Source organism: Topomyia yanbarensis, chromosome 2, assembly GCF_030247195.1.
Source record: "Topomyia yanbarensis strain Yona2022 chromosome 2, ASM3024719v1, whole genome shotgun sequence".
Taxonomy (NCBI): domain Eukaryota; kingdom Metazoa; phylum Arthropoda; class Insecta; order Diptera; family Culicidae; genus Topomyia; species Topomyia yanbarensis.
Genome location: NC_080671.1, coordinates 375745278 through 375770190, shown reverse-complemented (window position 1 = coordinate 375770190; position 24913 = coordinate 375745278). Strand labels below are relative to the sequence as shown.

Sequence of the window (24913 nt, the reverse complement as noted above, 5' to 3'; positions counted from 1 at the left end):
TGCTTTCTACAAGCATTTTTTGTTAATAGTTAAATGTTTTGTTAAGTACGCTCGTCTTGTCATATTTACGGATTGCTTGCCAAATAAAGATTTTTTATTTCGAATTTAGAAAATTGTTTCTTGAACAATCAATATGAAAGAAGCAATGTAAGCCTCACGGCTCCTTTGCAAGCATTGTGGAAGCGACATTTTGCTTCTCACTTCGGTTTGATGCCTCTTGCCTTCTGTTCACATCCAATTCGGAACGTTTTACTATTTTCTGGACAAAACCAATCCTTTTATTACATCTAGAATCAATATGGTAAATTCTGAATGGTGCTTGAGCTGCGTTTTCTACCACTACCAAACTTCTGCTTAGTTAATATTTTTAGCAATTCGCCGAATAGATCCGTTTAATTCACACGTTAATGTGTGCTTAATTTTCCGAATAAAAAAAGTGATCAATATTTATCTAAATTTTGTTTTACACACCGCACAAGAATGTGATATGGATATCGCGAAAACATCTTCAAAACATTATTTCAATAATAAGAATTTTAGTTACACCGTTTCGACAAATACAAGTTACACAGTTTCACACTTATTAGTAGGGAAATTTAAGTGCCAAAGTTGCTGCATTTGTTCTGTTTCGTGTTCTCGATTTGAATAGGATTACACCAGGTACTGTCTTAAAGTCTATCGACGTTAGATTTCAAAAGCCCAGATAATGTCGGCAAAAATAATCTGCATATACAATAAAAAAGATTTTTTTTTTCACAAAATAGACTTGGCTTATGTTGATGGTAATTTTTTGTCTGTAAAATTCACGAACTTTCTGTGACATACCCGCCATTAATTTCCTTATTGTATCTTCAGACCCGCAATTACTATCCTCTTAGTTTCGAATATGCTTCGCCTAATCAGAGCTTTTCTATTGAGCGAAATTCTGGTAATTTAGTGGCTTAGCTGTGTTGATACGTATGTGTATGTTGCGTATTATAATATTCCATTCCGAATTTTGTAAAGTAATAAATGGCCAAAACAACGCGGGAGTGCCGTGGCTTTCGATGAAAGGTGGCAATCGCATATGCAGACTTTTTCCGTGCACAGCTTTGGTAGCTATACAACATTTGGACTTTCGGCCGCAACTGCATATAGCTTGCCAAACCAAATACATTTGGGGAATTTTGACAGCTTATCTGTTTGGTATTACTTGGAAACAGTATTATTTTGCATTCTAGTATGAAAAGCCAGACCTGGATGCTATTGGAGGTCTTCGAACACATATGTTTCGTCGTTCATTATGGTACAGAAAACTTTTCTGTAAAAATATGGTGAGAAGTTTCTCCCACTTTTTGCAGTGAAATTTACTTTGTCAGTCAGTCAGTCGAAATAGAAGTTCCAGTTTCGATGCAGAATGTAGTACCAACGCTTTGTTGTGCTTATTGATGTTGATTTCATAACCTCGCGATTCATGTTGCACACCAAGCATGGTACTCCTTGGCTGTTTTAGTTTTTCGGTGAGACCGCGTACTGACAACGTTGAATTTTTCTACCGGCAATTTACCAAATTGAACAATAATGTGAACATCACGTGAATATCGTGTGAATATCACGAAATAACGTGAAGAGCTTGAGCTGTCATGTAAGTGAAACGTTTCTGAGGTTTATTAAATATTTAAAACAAACTGATCAAAAGTGTCTAAAATTTGATGTAGATTGCTTCGGTTTGTGGATCCGCTTCTTTTTGGCCCTCCATATATCGATAATGTGAAACGGTGTCTTTGACGAACATTTTTATTCAAAAAAAAAATCGGCATCTGTAAAACTTCGGGATATGAAAGAAAGGACTTTTCCCTTTCATTTGAGAGTAAAAATAAAATAAAATAGTCGGGGGGTCTAGAAAAACTTTTTATTTTAAAGCATTTTTAATGAAATTAATTCGCTTTTTTGCTACTAATTGGTACTATAGACATTCAAAAAATACTAAAAGTGAAAATCTGATGAACAATCTCATTGTCTACAACAGTGATTCTCGACCTGGGGTCCGCGGACCCCTAGGGACCGCGAAGTCGTTACTGGGGGTCCGCGAAGATAAATATATTTTCTGAATGCATATTGAAATTTCAGGTCTTGCTTCCTAGCAAACTGAAAATAACATTTTGATAGCATACAAAATCGATGTTTATCAGTGGGGATCCGCGGCAGCCCAGTGTGATTTCTAAGGGTTACGTGGTATGATCAAGGTTGAGAACCACTGGTCTACAACTTCGTTGAAACCTACAAATGAATATAAAATCACCCGAAAAAGTTATTAAAATTTCATCAGTTTTTAGGTGTGTGTCTATGGATTCATAAGTCGATTAACAAGAACTTACAAAAAAAATGTTTTTAAATGAACAGTAAATTCAGATAAATTTCAATGTTTAAAAAGTCCCATTCTCGGCAGAAAAAATATATTTTCATATTCCTCCGGTTCTTGGGAGAAAATGACACTTTATGAACAAGGAGGTGTGGAAAGGTGTTGACCAAATTTATTCGATAATCTTATAAACGACGGATTTTATTGCAACTTTGGGTTAATAATCCTGTTTGTCCTTATCAACATTAATAGAAAGATGATTGAAAGGGAACAAAGAAAGAGAACTCTTTGAGTTTTGGATCCATGTTTGTTATCTTTTGGGGTAGATTCATTTCATCAGAATTTATAGATGCAGAGTTTTGCTTGTCCTCGAATTTTATTTCCAAATCGAACACACTTCTTCTTAGAAAAAAGAACAAAACAAAGTTTCAGAATTCCATTTAAGAAGACATGCCGGAGTCGTTACTCGTTGGACACGGATCACAACAGAAAACGAACAAGAAAATATCAGGCTGGACCATACATTCAGTAAATTCTCAAAGTAATACAAGTCTGTTTATTGAAGATTTCTCTCATAATATGGGAATCTGGTGACATTAACAGCCAATGAGGTTGATACTAAGGTGTGGCAATGCTATTGCTCTCTCGCTCGATCTCTGTAAAGCACGTGGACAGCAGGTATATGGAAAATATATGGAGTTGAACTTTATTACGTAATAAAGTTACAGAAATTGAGCGAGAGAGCAATACAGCATTGCCACACCTTAGTATCCAGTACATTGATTAACAGCAACACGTCTTTCGCGTAAAGGTGATATTTTCTATATCTACTTTTATATTGAGATCGCTATCTTCGTACAATAGACAAAATCTTTATTTCTCATTTACTATTGCGATTTCTGTACAATGTACAGCGATTCCCAAAAGTTAACAAACTTGGACATAAATCTCATCGAATTATTTTTTTCTATTCTTTATGAAACTGTCAATCAAGAATTTCAATCGAAATCAAATCAAATGACTAAATATCTAATCGAGTTTGATCAAATATAATGTTAAAATTTAGGCCAAATATATCCCACAAGATGCTAACGAGCAAAAAGGTTGATTCATGATTACATCAAGCATACTCCAGAATGTGTGAAGAAATAAATATATCTGTGACAGAAAAAACTGTTTCATTTTGCTGTATTACCCAGCATCTTTCAAAAGAGTACTAATTTCGTTCAAATTATATCTCCTTGCTCCTAAAATATCATTGGTGCGCATAAAACGGTGGAATCTGGAAATTAAGTTTTTTTCTGCTTAAAGGTGGGACTTTGTTAGCATTCAGGTTATTCTGAGCACACTGTTAAAATAAGGCTATCCATTTTTTACAAATAAAAATGTTTTTGGAATAAAGCTTCTTAACCAATAGGCCCCGTGCAAATCTAGAAACTTTGATAAAAATTTAATAACTCGCTGGCGATTTTAGATCGCGATATATTTTTCTACAAAGTTGTACACAATACACAATTTTCCATCACATTCTCACTTTTGGTAATATTTGAATGTCTAAAGAACTACCTACTGTTCGAACAAAAAACTTTAAAATAAAAAGTTTTTCTGGTGCCCCAACAGAATATTTTAATTTTACTTTCAAATGAAGGTGAAAAACCCTTTCTATCGCATGCTGAAGTTTTAGCGATGCCGATTTTTTTCGAATAAAATTGTTCTACCAAATACACCGTGTGTGAACGTTATGTGATTGTGTACAACATGCATATTTACTATTGATCTGTCATGCTCTAATCAACCAGTCAAGCTCTCCTTTCTTGGAGCAAGGATGGCGGGAGCGATACCTCGATATTCGAAAGGTTGAGTTAATTTTACGTCGAATGGGAATGAACGCTATGTGACTGTTCCTTTTTGTTTCACATATTTGAATAGATTACGTTTGTTATCAGACGTTTACGATCTACTTTAAAAAATCGTAGCTTAAAAGAAAATTGACAAATTTATTAAAATGGCAAGAAAAATCTGCTTTTTTTAAATTGAACTCGGTTGAGAATTGACATAACAACAAATATTTGAAATGAAAACAATTAAAATTATCTGAAACAGGATCGTTAAAATCGAATTATTCAATATACGAGAAGATCAAGAAAAATAGAAAATATCAAAAATAAAAACTAAAAGGAACTCGCCTATGTTCGTAAGTTTTATTCCCCCAAGACAATTAATGTACTGGCGTTGTGAGATCTATTAATATGAATATATAAATGTTATGAGCGCCCAGTAATGACCGATAATCAAGCTGGCACGTACCATTCGTTGATAGAAAAACATTTCGTACGGTGTGTTTAATCAAATATTACTCGAGCAATTTGCTCTTTTACCTCTAACTGTTCACAAGCACCTAATTGCTTCAAAATTAGCTTGTTTTTGATGTGCTTTGTGTTACCCTCTTACAACCGAACGTTCTTTCCCCCATAAATATGTAAATCCTTTCCACTTTTTTCACCTACTTGCTATCAACGGGAAAGTTGCCATGCTCACACTGCCACCGACACGCTGAACTTTTCCCCCTTGTATGTCGAAGATTTGTTTTATATATTCTTTCACCTTGCCGTTTCGCCCACATTTACCTCGTCCCTACGGCCGAGTCTTGCTTGAATATGCGCAAAATTGCTTGTTTACATATTATTCAACCATCGAGACACCTTTGCGGTGCCCTAACAAATAGTGACAGCAGCATGGCACTGAAACCGTGGCGAAAGCAAACCCACCCCCTGATCCCGTAGAACGACAGTTTTCTGTGTGCTACAAAGAAATAGGAGCGGTGGCGTCGGCGGCGAAAAAAATATTACGTCACTTGGCGTCCCTTCCCACCACCTATTGCGCACACAGTACACGAGGCCGGGACGCTTCTAGACCAAGTCAACCAGAGGGCCAAGAAAACCGCCGATCTGTCGACTGTAAAATGATTTAACAAGAGACCAAGCAACGCGCCAAATCAGGACTAGTACATAGCTATAGGTGCAGTGGAGAAGTTGTGTCCAAACGAAGCAGAACCCCATTTTGCTGGCAATTTGCGAGGTGAGAGCGTAAAGAAAACAGCGATTATGAAAGCACTGGGAAAGAAGTTGACTCTTTAGTTTGAATTTTACGCATACAATCTTGTACTTCATGACGCTACAAAAATTAAATGCATAGTTTATCTTTGGTTCGGTTCATCTCAGCATGACTTGGAACTTGGGACATGATATTCAGAGATGGGTGCCGAGATCAATAGACTAATAGAATAAATATAGTGTATAGATTAATAGACTAATGTAGAATATCATATCTGGTAAAATCATCTGCATTTAATGGTAAACTTAAGTTTGATCATCAGACTGGATGGAAAAATCATTGCTCGGTGAATTTTTCAAGTAATATCTGGACCGAATTATTTACTACATTTTGCCACCTTCCGAAAGTCGATGCGAAAGGAGCGAACTCATTGGGGTTTATTCCTAGTTCATGTTCATGTAAAGGGTCAACAAACAATGTTTAAATTTCCTGTTCTGAATGTAAATTTTTTATAAATCTTCTACGGTTTTAAGAAAGATTAGTACGGCACTATTATAAAACTAATTTTCTAATAACATCGAAAAGTGATATTATATTGCGTCAGGGCAAATTTATTGACGGAAGAGAAAGTAAACAAGTATCCTATTGAAAATTTTATCCAGAACAAATTAACCTTCAATATTCATACCACGAATTGCGTAAACTTCCAACTAGTGATACCTTTTCAAACTCAAAAGATATAAATACCAAAACTAGGTGTCACTGGTTCAACGCTAAGGGTAGTTGTTAAAACTTGCTTTTCATGATCAGCACTTCGGTGCTTCGTCGAACCGAGCATTAAAAAAAACTTTACCACCATCCAAAAAATGGTGACGACGCAAAGGCAGAAAGGGGAAAATTCCGACTGCATGTTCAACGACGACGATGGGTTTGGTCATCGTGCCAGAATGTGACGCCGTTATGTAGTGCATTATGTCCACTGTGGATTCAAACGGAATGGGTAGGTGGACGGGATACGATGGTAAATTTTAGAAAATCATGCAAAAACATATAGTCTTCTACAGAGGGGTTGAAAATGTACTTAAGGAGACCAGTAGGGTGGACTAGGGAAAAAATAGTTCTTTTCGTTGGCTACCAGCAACTGCGTATGAATGAAATTCGTGCAGGGAATAGTAGAATCGCAAAAAGACTTCACATACATGATGTTCAACTTGGTGTTTTGCTCATCTGTGAGAAGCTGTTTTCACATAAAATTAAAGCATAAAAGAAAGATTAAAGCTTTTATTACGCTATTTGCCGTACGCCTTATACGCTTACTGGAAATTATGCTGGTTGAGGCGAATAAATTCCAAGCGCATGAGGAATAAAAAAATTAAACAGCGTCGACGTTTTGAAAATTTTCAAGAAATCTATTTTTTTATTTCGATTATAGAGGCTTTAACCTTAATTTCTAACCCTATGTGCGTGGTCGGGACTCGAACCCAGGTCCGCTGCGTACAAGGCAATCGATTTACCAACTACGCTACGCCCACCCCTTTTCAAGAAATCTAGTTCATCTGTGCTTGTAATTCGTTCGGTCTGGAACTAACACGTAACAATCTCCAAACAAAAAAAACGTGAAAAAAAATCCAAAATGATATCCAGGTTGAAGTTTCGATAATGATACTTGTCAGTATTTAGTAGTTAACATATTTTATTGTTTTATCGATGGAAAATAAAACCTCGATAAATTATTCATATGGTCCTATGTGTAAATGAGAGCTTCTCTTTCGATTATTACAACGCAATGGGGGAATATGCATGGTCTTCTCTGAATGAATGATGACTTTTGAATTATGTATGAGGGTTGAGAATTGACGATTCGCAAGAACAAATCAAAACCAATTACCAATTTGCGGCAATCATATCAGCACGAAGATCAAATGTTTCATTGTCATATTCAATGGTTTACTTTTAGTCGATCATACCGTCAATCAATTATATTAATTGTTCTCATAAATATTAAGTACTTTCATATGCTTTGGAGTGGTGTATGCACTATATTATTGTCTAGTTAACCATATTTCAAGAGCATAAAAAATGTTGTAACGATATTTAATTAACAAGGGACTGGAATGTGTGATTTTTTTCAATATTAAGAGCCATAGTACTCAACAAAGTGCAAGGTGTTGGAGGAAGAATATTTAGAAAAGCGTGGAATAGGTTCATATGAGCAACCTTAGAGTTTTCCGACGACTTAACATTTTGTCTTCTACTGCTTGAGTCAGAATATTTGAGCACTTTTAAATGTCCGGACAAGTATAAAGTCACCTATGCTGTCGGAACTGACGTCAAGACTCAGGTGATTCGCATTTAAAAGTGCCATATTCTGACTACTGCAGTAGAAGACAAAGGTTAAGTCGTAGGAAAACTTTAAGCTTGCTCATACGACCCTATTCCACGCTTTTCTAAACTTTCTTCCTTCAACCCCTTGCTCTTCCTTGAGTACTATGGCTCTTAATATAGAAATTTTTTTTGCAACTTCCAGTCCCTTGTTAATTAAATGTCGTTACATCATAAAAAAAGAAAAAATGACTCGCTCTTAGCCGTCAATAAACAAGGTATAAAAATATAGTTTGATTATTGACGCAAAAGGTGACAAGTTGGTTCTTTTCGTTCTTATTATCTCCAATCTTGCTCTAGTAATTTGCGTAAAAAACCGCCATACAAAGTTAATCGTTTCAGGTATTTCAGTAGCACTTATTTTATACTATTTAAAATGCGCCGCAGATAGAATAACGACGCGCGCGAATTCGGCTCAAGGTACACGGTTTACCGTATCAATCGTGATCCAGACAACACAGGGGAAAAAAACGTGGTGGCGGTGTGCTTATCGCAGTGTCCAAACGGCTCTCGTCCAAACATAAAACGTGGTGGCGTTGTGCTTATTGCAGTGTCCAACCGCATCTCGAACTGGGTAGATATTCGCGGTCGCAATACTAATATTTGTGCAGGTATAGTGTACATCCCCCCGATTCCGCAAGTGAGATAGATTTTGTTCAGAAGCACACAGACTCAGCATTTGACATCGCAACTTCCATTCAACCCAGCACGGCTTATCTACTGTGTGGTGATTATAATCAACTTGGACTTCTTTGGAGGAGTACTATCTTGGGCTATGCACCCAGATCCTTCTGAATCTATCTTTTCGAGGGCGAGTATTGCCGTACTTGACGGAATGACTCTATTGAACATGCTGCAAATATGTACAGTAAATAAAAGACGAAACCAAACCCTGGACCTCCTGTTCGTAAATGAAGAAACTTCTATTAACTGCGCTGTTTCAGTAACCCTTGAGCCATTAGTTGCATGTTACGCACATCATCCTCCTCTTCTAGTTACGCTGATTTGTCCCCAGTTAGTTGTTTATGAAGAAATGCTGGATGTCAGGGAGTTCAATTTTTCGATGACTGATTTCTCTAGGCTCCAGCGTTCATTGCAGACAATCGATTGGGAGACTTTGTTGAATTCCGCGATCGATGTAGATATCAACCCATAGAAAAACTGTTACTGGTCCAACCCGGCACGGTCCAATCGTCATCTACGTAAGCTAAAAAGATTGCGAGCAGCTGCGCTTCGGCATTACACCGGCCGACGAAACCTCATTACAAAACGAGTGCGTTCAAACCAACAACTGTTACAAGACATATAATCGCTTCCTCTGTTCAAGTAGCACAAACCCAATCGAACCTGAAAATGTGCTACCTTCCTTGCAAATGTAACATCAAGCACTCCAAACGGTATATGTGATCTATTCGCTTAACATTTCTCGAGTGTGTTTAAACAGGACTAATTTCACTTAACTGCAATATGGCCGTCAGAATGTCCCTCATGATGTAATTAATTTGGGTAACATACAATTTACTGACGAAGACATTCTAAATGCCATGAGAGAGCGAAAGTCTTCAACATCGGCAGGATCAGATAGTATTCCTTCCATTATACTGAAAAGATGCGCTAGCACATTGTGTACGCCTCTGAGGGCCGATTTCTTCACCCTCGCTCAACGATTAAGCCGGGTTTAAACGTACTGGTGAACCTAGTTTAAAAGATAAGCCAGGGCCCTAAAACCAATCACTATCGCAATTAGCGTTTGCGACGGCGCCGGTGATTGAGTGGTAAGCGTGACCGCCACCCACCCCAAATGGTCTGGGTTCAATCCCAACCGAGGTCGTTGAGATTTTGCTGAGGTGAAAAAAATATGTGGTCACGTCTTCTTTCGGAAGGGAAGTACAGCCATTGGTCCCCGATTCATAAGTGTATGGGTCGATATCTAGTCCAGATAGTGGAGTCACTTCCCTGGTGTGTGGGTCTTTGGCTTCGTGTCGAAAAAAGGCTGATGGAAAATAACTAGAACATGAAGAAGAATCGCACCCAACAAATATCCTCCTCCCGTGATATTTGTGGAGTGCGCAGTAGTATATGCGGTTTCTAACAAAAACAATTAACGGACTAACATTCCTTGCCTTTCCTTACGAAATACTACGCTCGGGCTTGGACGGCCCAATTCACCTCTCTCTGAATTAAAAATCTTAAAGCAGGATCTCAGGTCGATACTGTGTAGACAGATCTCAAGACTGCATTCCGTCGTGTAGATCACTCTCTTCTACTGACAAAGATAAAACGGTTGAGCGCTTTGTCAAATTTTACAGGGTGGGTTAAATCATATCTCGTAAATCGTTCTCTATCTGTGAAATTGGGAAATAGCGAGTCATACAGCTGCCTCAAGGGAGCAATCTAGGGTCGCTGCTTTTTCCGTTGTTCTTCAATGACGAGCGAGTCCAAGTGTTCCAATATATCTTTTATACGCTTAAAACATCCAATACTCCGGAGCTACATCATCTAAGGGGAATCGCTAGAGAGAATGACAGTTATCAGAGACCTCGGAGTACTCCTGGACTCATAACTGACATTCAGAAATCATTACCCTGAAGCTATGGCACAGGCAAATATAAATCTCGGCTTCATTCAATGAATCGCCAAAGAGTTCACTAATTCATATTGTTTACGAGCACTCTATTTTTCACTTGTTCGATCTGTCCTGGAAGCTTCAGCACCCATTTGATGTCCTTATACGAGCATTTGAATCAACCGAATAGAAACAGTGCAAGCAAGATTCCTCCGTTTTGCTTTTAGAACTCTCCCGTGGCGTAACCCAGCAGAGCTTTGCGATCACTGTCGTCTGCTCGATATGGAAACCCTAGCGAAAAGTCGGAACACATTTAGACCAGCATTTGTTGGAAAGATATTAACTGGGCAAAAAGATGCTCCAGATATTTTCTCACAAATAAATATCAATGTGGCCCCGAGAAATCTCAGACGGCATAACTTCTTAAGACTCGAATTTCTGCGCATCTATTATGGTTAGAACGAACCCATTAGGGCCATGTGTAATGTGTTTAATAGTGTTTATGACCAACTTCTCTGTACCTTGAGATATTTTCAAAAGTAGACTAAGAAGGTTGACTTAGATTTTAAGATTCCATATTTGTGATGTTTGTAATTTTTGGTCGTGCAATGCTGTGTACTATATGATTATGCTTAATTGTAGTGTAAAGCAATTGTAATCAAGTGTGAAAAATATGAAAGGATGATGGGTTTGCACACCTAGTTGAGAATTGCTTCTGAAGTATATCCTGAAATGAGCTTTTCCCTTTCAAGAAACACATCATGTAGACCAACACAGATCAGATAAAAAATAAGAATAAATATAAGAATCGTCCGCGAAAAAAGGAACCAATACATAATTGTTATTAATAATATTACCAAAGGTTAAACACGATAAATTACGCTTGCATTACGAAACCTTAAAATAACTATAACGACAAATATCTAGAGACACTAAAACTAATTGCTTTTCATTATATTTTATTGCTCTCAGAATGTCGTGTTGCGCCAGAATGAAAAAGCAAGGAATAATAAAATCGTTCACCTGCCGTTTGATTCGATTAAATATAAGCAACACTCCCGACTGTCGGTTGTTTGTAGCTGAAGTTGTTTTTTTACAAATCGAATTTCAGAATTAATTCGACAAACGATAAATCTATTATAACCGGGGACGGGCAATCGGTACATCGATTTTCTTTTACGCAGCTCAGTTGGGTTCGATTCCCAACCCGGCACATAGGGTTAGAAATTTTTCCAAAAGAGATTTCTTTAACCCGAAAAGAGGTGAATGACCCCAAGGTTAAAATATCTATAATCAAAAAAATCTATCACATCTTTTCGGTAGCCGGCTGCCTAGAGCAATAAACACACGATAATACACCTGTGTGTTGCATAGATCATATCGCATTAAGGATGAAAGTAAATTTGTGTTACTCTTTACCCAATCCTATTAACAAAAACTCAGACCAATTCATGACCAGTATAATAGCACTAGAGATTTTTTTATAAATTCGTAAGTGCTAACATATTGACTTGAATGCCGGAGCGTTTTTATGTAGACGACATCGCAGGTGTGCGCGGATGATCGCAATTGTATGTATGTTTGTATGCGTTACCAGATTTGTATTATGGCAAGAAACATAAGCGTCTCTGTGTTAAAGTGCTGGTCGCCTGATCTTTTTTTTCGCGTATGCTAGCGTGTGTATAACTTCGCGTGTTTGAATTCCTCTATACAGGGTGTTTGGTTCATGGTTAAGAACCTCTCGAGGGATGATTGATTGTCATATTTGGAGAAAAAAATCGTTCTACACATGCCATGAAATCTCAACCATTACTAAGTTATTGAACTTTTTGTGTTAAAAACTTAGTTGTCTTAAAATAGCTCTAACTTAAAAAATATACTTTGTATTTCAAATCTTTTAGATCCATTGGATAGGTGAGAAAATTTTCCATAGAAAAAGGTCCTCAAATGTTTCAGCGAATGAGGTTAAGTAATCTTTTCACAGCAATTTATTTAAAATTTAACAATTTTGATCGATTTTTCGTTCACTTCGCGAAAATCTTAATAGTTAACATCACTAGTTTAATAATTCAAATTGTTAGTCTTGAAAAGTTGTATAATTTGTTCTTGGACATGAAATACTTATCTTGCTTGTTTTCATGTGTTTGGGTTATTAAACTTGGATATTTTTATCTCATGTTCACTAATACTAGCTCTTATTTAAAAAGTATGGCACTTATTGTACCTTTTCTTATTTTGATTCGAAAGCCAGGAAAATTTTGCAGAGAAAAATGTATTAATACCTTTCAGTTAAGTGAATTTAGTATTCTTTTAGAATTTAATTAGTTTAAAGTTAGTGTCCTAATATTAATATTTTCGTTATTTCTTAAAATAGTAAATAATAAACATTTTTATCATGGAATTAATGCAAGTTCTACAATTCTTCCTTTGACTCCATTCAATTATCTCTTTTAGTTTCGAAGCAAAATCATTTTTATCTTCTCGTTTCATATGCAAAAACAACGATTTCGGACCCACTGCATTTGTGATAAGGCCATGCTGTGTTAACTATTAAATTGCAGCGAAATGAAAAGCGATAGGAATAAAGTGTCAAAAAACAAGTTGTAGATAATATTAAGGGGCATCAAATGAACAATAGTGACGATAAATTTAGTTAAATAATAATTAGAATAATTACAAAAATCACAAAAAACGCAAATTTTGAGTTATTTTACTAGTAAAAAGTCATGTAGTACACTTAACTAACAGATATCTGTACATATATCGAAAGGAAATTTTCTCAGCTTTCCAATGAAGCCCTGATAATAGCGATATAAAGCACATTTTTTAGATTAGAGTCATTTAAGAACTTGCAAGTGAATTTGAAAATGGAAAAGTTTAGAAGTCAAATTACAAGGAAACGAGAAGAGATAGGAATATTATGTTGAAGAACAAATTATGAATCATCCTTAAACCCAACTTTTGGATAATAGATATTGCTATAATCATAATTCATTATTTTGAGAAAATTAACAGAAACCTCATCAAAAACACTAACTTCTAACTACTTTACAACTAAAAGGTAATTAAAACTAATTATCTGAAAGATATGAGAACATTATTCAATAGAAAATTTTCTCACCTTTCCAATGGCACTAAAAGATTTAAAATACGAGGTATACTTTTTGAGTTAGAGGTGTTTTAATATAAACAAGTTTTTTAAACAAAAAGTTCAATAACTCTGTAACGGTTGAGATTCGATGGTATGTGTAGGACGATTTTTTGCTCCAAATATGACAGTAAATCACCCCTCGAGAGATTCTTACTCATGAACCAAACACCCTGTATAACCGTGTAGCTGTAGGTATGCATATTCGCGTGGGCTTTTCAATGTCCGCACGGGTCGTTACTGTGATGTTTAATTTTTAGTGTGCGGTTCGTATGAAGAAAGAAAATCTAGTGTATATAATTTCCATATTTTAGAGTGGGAACTCCCAGACGAGCACGATTCACTATCGCGCGAGAATGGGCGTTTGTATGTTGACGCTTGAAATCGCGTACATAATTTCGTTCGTTGACTTAACCGCCGAGATGTTTTCAAGATTGTGAGATCGTTGTATGTTATTGTGCGCGTTCTTTTTATCGCGTGAGCGTTTGTGTTTCTATAACCGTCTGGTCGTTTGCATATTCCCATGTGCTTTTTCGTGTCGCTCAGAAGGAAACAGAAAAAGGACAAATAATGCAACGTCTAATTAGCCATTCGTTCAATAAAGATTAGATGGGCGTTCGACACTTATATAACACGCATTAAATGGAGCTTTACGATTAAACCAGTGTTGTTTGGAGATGTTTGTAATATCAATCCATTCAACCTATGGGAAGATGTTTTTTAACTGCGGTGATTATCGAAACATTAAAAGAAATAGTTTCTTTTCTGACAAAGTACTCGATATTGTTTAATTCTGGGTTACATTTATTTTTCCATAGTATACCTTTTCGACTTTAAATAGGATCTGTCGTGATTATGATAATTCTGGTGTTAAGTAATAAAAATGATAAATTGAAAACAACTAATAATGTGTTGTTCAGATGGCTCGTAATACCTGGTGTTGATGGACACAGCATTGTCCATAAGCATTGATTTTTGAAAATTTACCAAAACCATACTTTTTTACCGTTTTCTGTACGCCCCTTTGAAGTCCGACGTATAATTTCTCCCTTGGCTTCCACCATAATTATGCCAAATAACTTCTCGAACCTCAAATTACCGGTTTCAATTCATCATAAACGACATTATGAGCGAACCTTTGGTGTCAAACCACCATTTTCTAGAGGCCCGAAGGAAGAAAAAAATAATAATGCAAGCCTACAAACCGCACCGGGACGGCGACAATCACCCGAAGCCTCCTGTTTCGGTGTAGGAAAACCTGAAATAAAGCAATCACGTGATAACCATTTATGGTCAAGTACTGCATTCTTTTAGAACCCCAATTGCACACACATACCGCATGCATATCAATAAGCACGTACTGCTCTCTCCCTCATTCCTATGGTGCATACATCGGCGTTCCCGGCGGAGGCGCACATTATGCACATGCAAACAACACGAACGACACGCATCAATATGGCAAAAGGGGACTCACAAGAGCCTCCTCGAGCACCTTGGATATATCGTGTTCGTCGAGTGCAGATATAGATGTGAATAAATTGTTGAAAAAAGGCCTCTCTCGTTCTGCAGCGAGCCACACAAGCGTCATTGATGGGAATCGTTCGAAGCCCGGCACTTTTTCCTGCCACCGACGACGGACGAAGCTTGGGCTGTCGGTGGAATGCGGAATATTTTCCGCGCTTCACGTACCGTGCAGGTTCCATTCACCACCGCGCCAGGGATCCTTCCTCCAAACAACTTTTATTCCGTTAAATATTAGCATTCGATTCTGGTCATATGAGAACTGAATCATTTACACATTGATGGATGTTTAACATACTGAAAAGACATCTCTTAACAATCCGATCCAATTTAATTTTCAGTCAGCGGATTGATTGGTAAACGGGCCCTTCACGGTACTCGCCTACAGAGAAAAAAAAACTTTGCAAAACAACGAATCCAGAATTAAGTGCTTGCTGGCAGTGTAAGAATGGGATGCAGTTGCATGGCATGGATATGCTGCACCACAAACCATGCTGCTTTCCTTGTATCGGTGCCCCACGTTGCGCTGCAACGTGTGGGGAGTCGGGAGTATGGGGAAAAATGCGATCATAAAATTGATACGAGCTGCAGCTCATTGTGAGCGGCAGGGGCGCATGCGGTATGTAAGAAAAACGGCATCACCTTGCACATAAAAAGGTAAGTACCCGCGGTGACCCGTCCGCTGACACCATCCCCACCCCTCAGCTGAAAGTGACTTTCGGGATCGATGCCGAAGGTGAGTTCGGTGCAGTTCAACCGCCAAAATGTACTCAATCGAGCGGTGTAGCGTTGAACAAGTAGCGAATCCGGTACTCTTTTTTTAGTTGGTATTCACCATATCTGCCAACGTGTTACGCTTTTCGTTTGTTCTAGGGCGTTGAGAGCTAACTTTGAAGTTCGTCCATACTCACTAATGTGAAAATAGGTTGATTGGGAATATTGCCAGCAGATCTGATCAAAAAAGCAATGCTTTGGTATTATAATCATGTTCTGTTTCTGAAGTGTTTAACAGAAACCTCTCGAATTAAACGACCGATAATTGTTTGCAAGAGCCTCTTGCAATTTCTCGAGCGTATTGTATATTAGCAGTTATACATGCGTGACCAGCATAAAAAAGTCTTCATCGTGATTTTTTTCGATACGGGTTACAGAGTACAGTACAACACACCCTGCTACCAAATTTTGAAATATTTTGGTGCTAGCACAGACGAACGATGTAAAAGAGCTCAAGTTTGAGCTCGAGCCTGATTCGAGGTGGCTTTACTGGAAATGCACCTAAAACCGTTAACATGGTTCAGGTTTCGATTTTTCGGGATTCGAATAATCTGCGAACCAACGGTCGACGAAAGTTGTTTACCGGTGCCGTTTCGGAAATACAAAAATGAATCGTGTTGGATGATTCTTTTCCATTTGTCCATTCTTCAATGGAAGTTCCATTTGTCCATTCTTCAATGGAAGTATCGAATATGATGTGTTTGTCTTAAATTGAGTATTGTTTATTAATCCCTGTACTTACAATATTTGTTGATATTGATCTAGACATTCTCTGGATATTTTCCCTCTTTTCAACATGAGCTGTTCTTTTTATATATTCCTTTTATATCTGTCTACAGGAAAATTTCGCAATATTTCCCATATCCTGCGTAGATATATTTGCCACTAGCACTCTTGAATTGTGCTTTTATTGTCAAAACAATATCGTGCTAATGTAAGTTATTCGAATCGAAATTATTATATTTTTTCCATCCGATATCTAAACGGTTTTGAACCCACTGCACAGTGTTGCCTAGCTGGACAAAACCTCGAAATTTTATTTTAAATTTTTTATAGTTAAACTTTGTTTCTATTTGTAAACAGGTTGAATAGATTATTCTTAAAACATTAAGTCTTGCGGACGAAAGTTAGATTTTTTATAAAACTTCAAAAGTGAACTAGATTATGAATTCTGAAAAAGACTTTAGTCAAACCTGTGTTATTCAAATCAATATATTTTAGTTAAGATTCCTATTAGGGTCGAATTGATTTCATTTGAAATGTTATTCGTTATACTTGCTTTTTGATTTAGTCGATATAAGCCTTTCTTCTTGTTCAAACATGAAGAAGAAATAATAAATCGTGCATTAAGTTAAAATTATAATTTTCAAAGTGACTACTTTTTTTAAACAGTTCGGAAAAATCGCTTGCAGTTCATTACACTTGAAAATTGCGTACTTTCCAAAAATGAATGTTTTGTTTCGTCTATTTTCTGCCCCGAGGTATTAAAAAAGTGTTTTTTATGATTTGTCTGACGGAGACGCATGGTAGTATTTGATTACCCAGGGCACGTAATACAATTCTGTATCTCTCAGCATTATCAACAATTGAAAGAAATGTGTATTCTGCTAAAAATTCACAATTCAAAATTTTTTGAAGAATCTTTATATTCGTAAATGTAATATTTTTGAACCACTCCAAGTACCTAAATTTGGAGGTAAAGAAAATGGTGAAAAAGGTAAAAAATGCACGTAAAATATGAATTCAGCGCCACAAAATTATCCTACTGGGAAGTTTTCATAAAATTTCCTAACGGCATCCGATTGATTGATTGACCCATTCGGCGAAACGGCTTTCTGCCAAATGACCTGGAACCAGGTCCATCTTCACATGGAAAAAAATGTTCTCAAAATCGTGAATAAAGTGCCATGAGTTCTGGAACAATCATGTTTCAATCATTATTAAATTGTGAACTGGTTGACAATTTAATGAACTTTATCCATCGTGTTTTATTCATAGATTTAATAACATTATTTAGAGGCCGATTATACGACGTGAAGTGATTCGTGATTCATTACATCTTGATCGTGATCTGGTTTTCGTGGTTGTGAATTAGTTCACAACATCAGAACCATCTGAATATTTTCTCCTGAACTATAGTCAGTCCTCTTGAATTGGTTCATGATTCCTAGCGAATTAATCACGACTCATCATTCGTGCTCGTGAAACAGCTCACAAAATCATAAAATTCACTATTCATGAACTGGTTCACGATTTCTAGTATATTAGTCACGACGCACCATTCGTGCTCGTGAAATACTTCACAAAACCATGAATTCATGGCTACGTGAACTGAATTATGATTCCTATTGTATTAGTCACGACTCATTCGTTCTCGTGAAATAGCTCACAAAATCATAAAATATCTCGCAAACTAGTTCACAATTCCTAGTATATTTGTAACTACTACGCATTCGTGCTTGTGAAATAGTTTACAAAATCAAACTATTATTCATGGATCCATGAACTGGCTCTTGATTAATGGTACATTATTCACGATCTATCTTGCCTACTTGTGATATTTGGAAGATATCCCTAATAACGTTTTCAATTGGAATATTGTTCATCAATCCATTTTTGTTCCATGAAATTTTTCATGAAATATAATATAGTTGTATCAAGCTGCGAGTGACCAACGTAGGACTATTAGTACCTCGAACATCGTGTTTCGTGTAATAAGGTATATTTAAATAGGTTCAGTGTGATGTCCGGACAGAAAATGAATTTTTCTAACTAAGCATCAAAAATTCATTATGGAGCCAAAAATCGTGTTCGTGATATTGTTCACAAAACAAGATGCTGCGAATCAGTCTCTCTACTCCAGTTTACTTTACTCCGAGTAAAAATTCCGATAGGAACCAGAAAATAACATCACTGTAAGACGAAGGCAAATTACGAATATCGTGATTAGGCTGCTGATATCATGAACATGAGTCATATCTTTCCACGTGTCAAATTCGATAGTAGGCTAATTAACAAAATGTCAGGGTAATGTGCATATAATTTACGAAAATCGTGATATTAGAAATCACAAGCATAAATCACACTACTCGGCCAGAAAAATCCGATACAAAACTTGTGAATGAAATATTGTGAAAAGGTCAATAGAAGTTACGAAAATCGTGTCTAAGATCATGAAATCATGAACATAAATTACAGTACTCTGCCAGAAAAATTCGACAGTAAACTCATGAACAGAATGTCACGGTAACGTGATGACAAAGTACGAAAATCGCAACTAATCTCCTGAAATTATGAACATCGTTTAAATTGATATAGTTTGTGGCAACCAGTGTATCCCGAAATTATAAACAAGAATCATAACAAAAACTGAACATGCTCAGAGAACAACCACAGTAACCCAACTCCACATTCGACTGCAACGCCATGTATACTTTTAGCACGAACTAGTTTTTTCGAAGCACAAATAGTTTCATAAAGACGAGTTCTATTATTCATAATTTCAGAAACTTGTTCACGAGTCCCGTAAATCCTGCAGTTCTCGTAATTGCGATTATTTTTCATTGAATTTATAAACTTTTTTTTCTTGGACAGGAAACCTATAGCAAATAGGCATGTTATGCGTATCACGGCAGTCTTATTGGTCAAACAGAAGCATTTTAAAGTTGTCGGAAAAACATCGCCTTCCTCGCTATAGCAAGATCTTCGAAATCGGTCTTTGCAGTTCATTGACCCTTTACCGCAATATTGAGCATTCAAAATTTAAAAATATTGTGTTGCTCAAACGCAGCTGCTGATAAAGAGAATGGATATGGATGTGTAATAACAAAACTGGAAATTTTTAACGCTTTTGTGTTGTTAGATCCTTCAACTCTATCAATTTTGGCGCAGATGAATGTTCATTTCGTATGTTTAATTTTTGACATTTGACTCATCCCAAAAAGATCAACGACCCAGTAATTAAATACACATTTTAACATCTACTGTTCTTTAAACGCGGACTCAAGTGCGATTACACAAACGCGCGTTCCCACGCGATCATGAATCACCCTTGGTCCTAGAACCCTAGGTTCATGTCTTCAGTTGGATAATCCTATAAAAAAATAAATTACGCTCATATACACTAAATAACAAATTTCAAGGCCTACTAGACTGAGGCGCAAATTTGTTTCGCTGATCCCCCTTCCCCCCCCCCCCCCCCCCCCGTTCGAGCGAAAGTTGCAAGTTTTGCTCTTCTTTCCCTGTCTCTCCCCTGTCCTTGATACAACTGCTGCTACACTGATGCGGAAATAAGCCACCCTCTGAATATCTTGACCAAGCATAAGTTTTAGTTAAAAAATTCAAATTAGTATTCTGTATTCCTAGTTTTAAGATAGCTATAATTTTTACTCTTTATTGAAACTCTTGTCCTCCATCTTGTAAATAGAATTGAATCCCTAGTTTTAAGATTTCTGTGAAATTTCTCATAAATATTTGTTCCCCCTTTTGTGTACTAAACTATATTGTTAGTTTTAAGATAACCGTAAAATATTTCGTGAAATACTATTACTCCCCCTCTTGTATATCAAAGTGAATCCCTTGTTTTAAATTTTTTCATAAAAAAATCTTTTGGCCCTCTCTTGTATATTGAATCTTATTTCTAGTCTTAAGATAGCTGTAATTTTTTTTTCCTTTGTAAAAAAAAATATTTCAACATTGTAACCTCCTAGTTTTAAGATATCCAAAATGTAAAAACATAAGCATTTGGCACCGCCAAGCTAACGCATTTATGCCTATCAAATAAACGAAATGAATAAAAAAAAAATTTCAAGGCGACATTGCCGAGAACTCTAGTGATATGAGGAAACTCACTCTATTGTTGCATATGAACTGTACACTCAAACCATACTCGCAGTTTGCGCGAACATTCTAGGCCCCCGGTAAATATGAAAATGACTCCACGGCTGTACATTCAAATTTATACACGCCAATTTACAACGTAATGTACGCGACATACAAAACGCCCATGCGATTAAAAACGTTAATATACAAACGCTTGTACCTTTCGCGATTATCCACACACACACACTTATGCACGCGATCTCGCAAACGTGAAATCGTTCCGGTGATTAAGTAAACGTTTTGGTACTTATAAATTTATAAACGCGGTCTCAAGCGCGAACATATAAACGCTCAATTCAACGTGATAATGTAGTCTCCACATCTGAACAGTACATTTAATATCAAAATCAGAACCACAGTCCGCTGCAATTGGTCTTAAGCAGTGTATTAGTGGGTGTCATTTCCCGTCTCGTCGGCAATTATAGTGGGTTATTCTGAAATAGAACTCTTCTAAAAATCCAGCTCCAGAGCTCCTGTTGATTCACTGCGAACAAACTAAGTGTTAAATTACTAGAATTCTTTGAAGTTCTAAACATTTTCATTTTTTGTCTTTGGTTCATTGTGTATCGATGATAAACTTAATAAAAACAAATGAGAAAAGAACACCAACATATGTTATTCATTTCTTAAGACTAGGCACAGGGGCAAGCATATGAAATGTTCCTTCTTTTAAAGTGGTTTCTAAAATTTCAACCTTCGGTGTCACTATCCAAAGTTAAACCGAAGAAGAGAAAAAGCAAATATGGAAATGTGAAAAATTCAATCAAATTTTATTATGTTTTTTATGCCGGTCTCTAATGAAAAAATGTAAATTTAAAATTTAAACTTTAATGAAAAAATGGAAATTACAAATTTCTAATTTCGCAATATGCGTTGAGTAACGCCCGTTTAGCCTTCGCTGTTACCTTTTGATTGAAGATCAAAGATTTCGCCAAGCAAACAAAACTAATGCAAAATCTAGGTTATTGCGGCCGAAAGTATCTTTGTCCATAATTATAATCAACCGACGGAATAAATTATGAAGTATAGCTTGCCTTCCCAAGTGCATCCAAAAGTCACTAATTCATAACAATGCAACAAGAACGTTCAGGTGAAAACTTGCATGAAACTTTCAACAACCACGTATGACGCACTTCATAATATCAGCGAAAACCTGTAAAAGAGCAAACGAAGGGCAATTAAGATTATGATTTTTCTTTCGCTGGCTTCCCCTTTAACAGGTCTGCGCCCCAAACCACCGCCAACATGCGAGTCCCTGGTCCATGCTGTCATCATCATACACTAATTAAAAATACAGCATTAAATAAAATACAAGGCTCTTGAGTGAGAAAACAAGAACTGCTGCAAGCTGCATTCATTTGACTTCCCATGTGCCGCGATCCCTTTTGCGTTCTGGTTGTGCTGCGTGTCGGCTTTAGGTTTATTATTTTTGCCTTCGTATCTCTGGGCGCCTTTCGCTGCACGCACCATGTATATGTAAATATCATCCGTGGCAGGTCTCCCTTTTTCTTAACTTGCAACCGTGCCGTAGTGGGAACTAACCTTCCGTCCCGGTGCCGAGGTGTGAGTGTGCTATGAAGCGAGCATAAACAAAGAGCTATCGAGACAGTTCCAGAACGAAAACTGCCAAGCCGCGTCGTAATGCCGACGCCGGTTCTGTTCGCCTAGTTGAGAAGGAACTAACCAAAGAGATTGTTTATTCTGCATTTTATTTCCCCTCTTTTCAGCGTGGTCAGATAGTGAATGTGTATATACTTTATACATGGCACTCTGGCACTGAATCGCTGAAGACTGGTTTGAATGATTAAGCCGAATGATTTGATTATTATTACGTTTTTTTATTTTTATGCGATCTATATTACAGCGCAACGCGTCCGATATCATTACCTTTTGTAAATCTATATGTCTATGAATCGCCTCGTTGAATTTAACATGTATAACCTAAGATTCTATCAACTTTAAACTAATTGTTGTGTATTTTGATATCCTTACAGCACACTGGCGATGATTCAGAAAACGGCGAAGACGACGAAGATGAAGATGACGACGACGATGACGACGAGGATGATGATGACGATGATGATGACGAAGACGAGGATGGTGATGACAACGACGTCGAGGAATGCAACAGCGGTGATGATCAGGGACGTGAAGGTGAGGAGAGAGACCAAAATAGCCAGCACGCCAGTCCTAAGCATCAGACGGAGCAAAACGATGACGAATGTCCACCGAACGGTGCTGAGAGTAATATGCGGACCTTGAATGGCACTGACAAACAGACGTCTGTCTCGCAACCATCAAACGGAAATAGCTTCGAAATGAAACCATCCTCGCTATCCGCCGCCCTTAGTTCATCGGTGGGGTCGGCTTCGGTAGAATCAACCGCTGTTCAGTCTGCCGCTAACGACGAGTCGGTAATGACGAGGTCTACTGTGGCAGAACAAGGTACGGTTCTAAATGAAGCTACTCCTACCATCCTGGATGCTCCGCCAAAACCCAAAAAGAAAACGGTAACATTTCACAGCACGCTGGAAACAAGTGACGAGAACATGGTTAAAAAAGTGTACAACCCGGCCACGGTTCCGTTGATTCCCATCATCAAGAAAGAATGTCTGGCGCGACCGATCCGGCTTAAGAAGAGTTTCAACCGAAAAATGAAGAAACGTCTCCAACGGTTAGCGATGCAAGCAGCATCTGCGGCAGCTAAGTCCGAGTGTATAGTACGTCCTTCCCGATTGACGGAAATCATGCAAAAATCCAGCAAACTTGAGGATGCCAACATTTCACCTGAACAAACGTCAAGTTTCTCAGCAGGTGCAAGCAGCCTGAATGCATCGGGAGAACAACTTTCGTCATCGTTGTCTCAAGATATAGTACCGTTCGGTGGTACTGGAAGCAGTGATCCTACAGAGGCTCGTAATCTCGAAAGCGGCGGTACCCAATTTGGTGACAAGCGGTTTATCTTGCCAAAACGAAGTGCTCATTCTAGTCGTGTGATTAAGCCCAACAAACGGTTTCTGGACGAATTCGAGCTGGAGATCAAGAAGAAAAACAAAAATCTCGCGGCAGCGCAAGCAGCGGCGGCGACAGCAGCAGCAACAGCAGCTGTTGCACCTACCGCAGTGGCTCAATCGACAGTACCATCGGTTAGCGGTGATTGTTCTAGTGGTGCCAATGTTGGGAAAATATCCTGCAAGGATAATAGTGGTGATAGAAACAATTATTTCGCTGAAAAGTTGATCAAGAATGAAGTGAGCTCGAAGAATGAAACAGATGATAGTGCAAAACCCAGTGACGATAATAGTAGTGAAAAGGGTGACGATGGAAAGAAGAAGCGAGAAAAGGCGAAAAAGGATACTGATGAACAGGGCAGGAAGGCAGGGAAAGTGGATGGAAAAGGTAGGAAATATTTTGAATTCTCTTCTTAGCTAGAGATACGTTTTATGGACTAACAAAATCCATTGCATAGTATTGGAGACAATGCACCTGAATTTAATACAAAACCTTTTACATGGGCTAATACATTTTGTAAACGAACATTAGTTCTGCTAATTTCTCTTAGTTGGCTATAAATTCAGCGCGGTAAACTTTTGCAATGGCTACTAAGCAGCGAAATAAGTTTGTTTACAAACATCTCTTTAGTACTTTTGAAGAATTATTATCCCTTTGAACTTCAATTGACATTTCATACGACATGGTAATCAAATAATTGACGGTGGTGAGGTTGAATCAACTTTGCAGCTATTTGCAACATTCTGAAATTTTTATCAGAAAGTTGTATACATTTAGAATTGAAGTACGTCTAGTTTATTTCTCTCCTAAAATATTTCAAAAATTCGAAGTTCCAATTACTAAATTATTCTTATTGTGTGGTCTATACGTATGCAAAAAATATTTTGTAAAACTTTTCTCAGATGATACATTTGATTTGCAGGAGTTGTGGAGTCAATTTGAATTAATAGTATGAGTAACTAGAACACTTAAAAAAATTCTTTAAAAGAGATAGTCCATCTAGACCACTATTTTTTGCAATTTTTATTAGTTGATAAATCAATCTTTAAACAATGCGGGTACAAAATTTGAACACTGAACTCTCGATATTCTAGAAGATACAGCACTTTGAAAGGACATTGTGAGTTTAAAATCACGCTCCAAATCAGACGAACTAAAACGCATTTTGGAAAAATTAACTGTATTAGTACGTAAACTGTATCAATGAAAAGATATGATTTTCTAACTTATGAAT

The 24913-nt window shown here is 37.2% G+C and overlaps 1 protein-coding gene across 1 annotated transcript in view; it reads left to right on the top strand.

Annotated features, from left to right (window-relative positions):
* Positions 1 to 24913, top strand: part of LOC131684617 (histone-lysine N-methyltransferase trithorax) — a 177829-nt gene that overhangs the window by 122857 nt on the left and 30059 nt on the right. Inside the window, exon 2 of the mRNA XM_058967638.1 lies at positions 22662 to 24066. Within this exon, the coding sequence (XP_058823621.1) occupies positions 22662 to 24066 (1405 nt within the window). The remainder of the gene's footprint in view (positions 1 to 22661; positions 24067 to 24913) is intronic.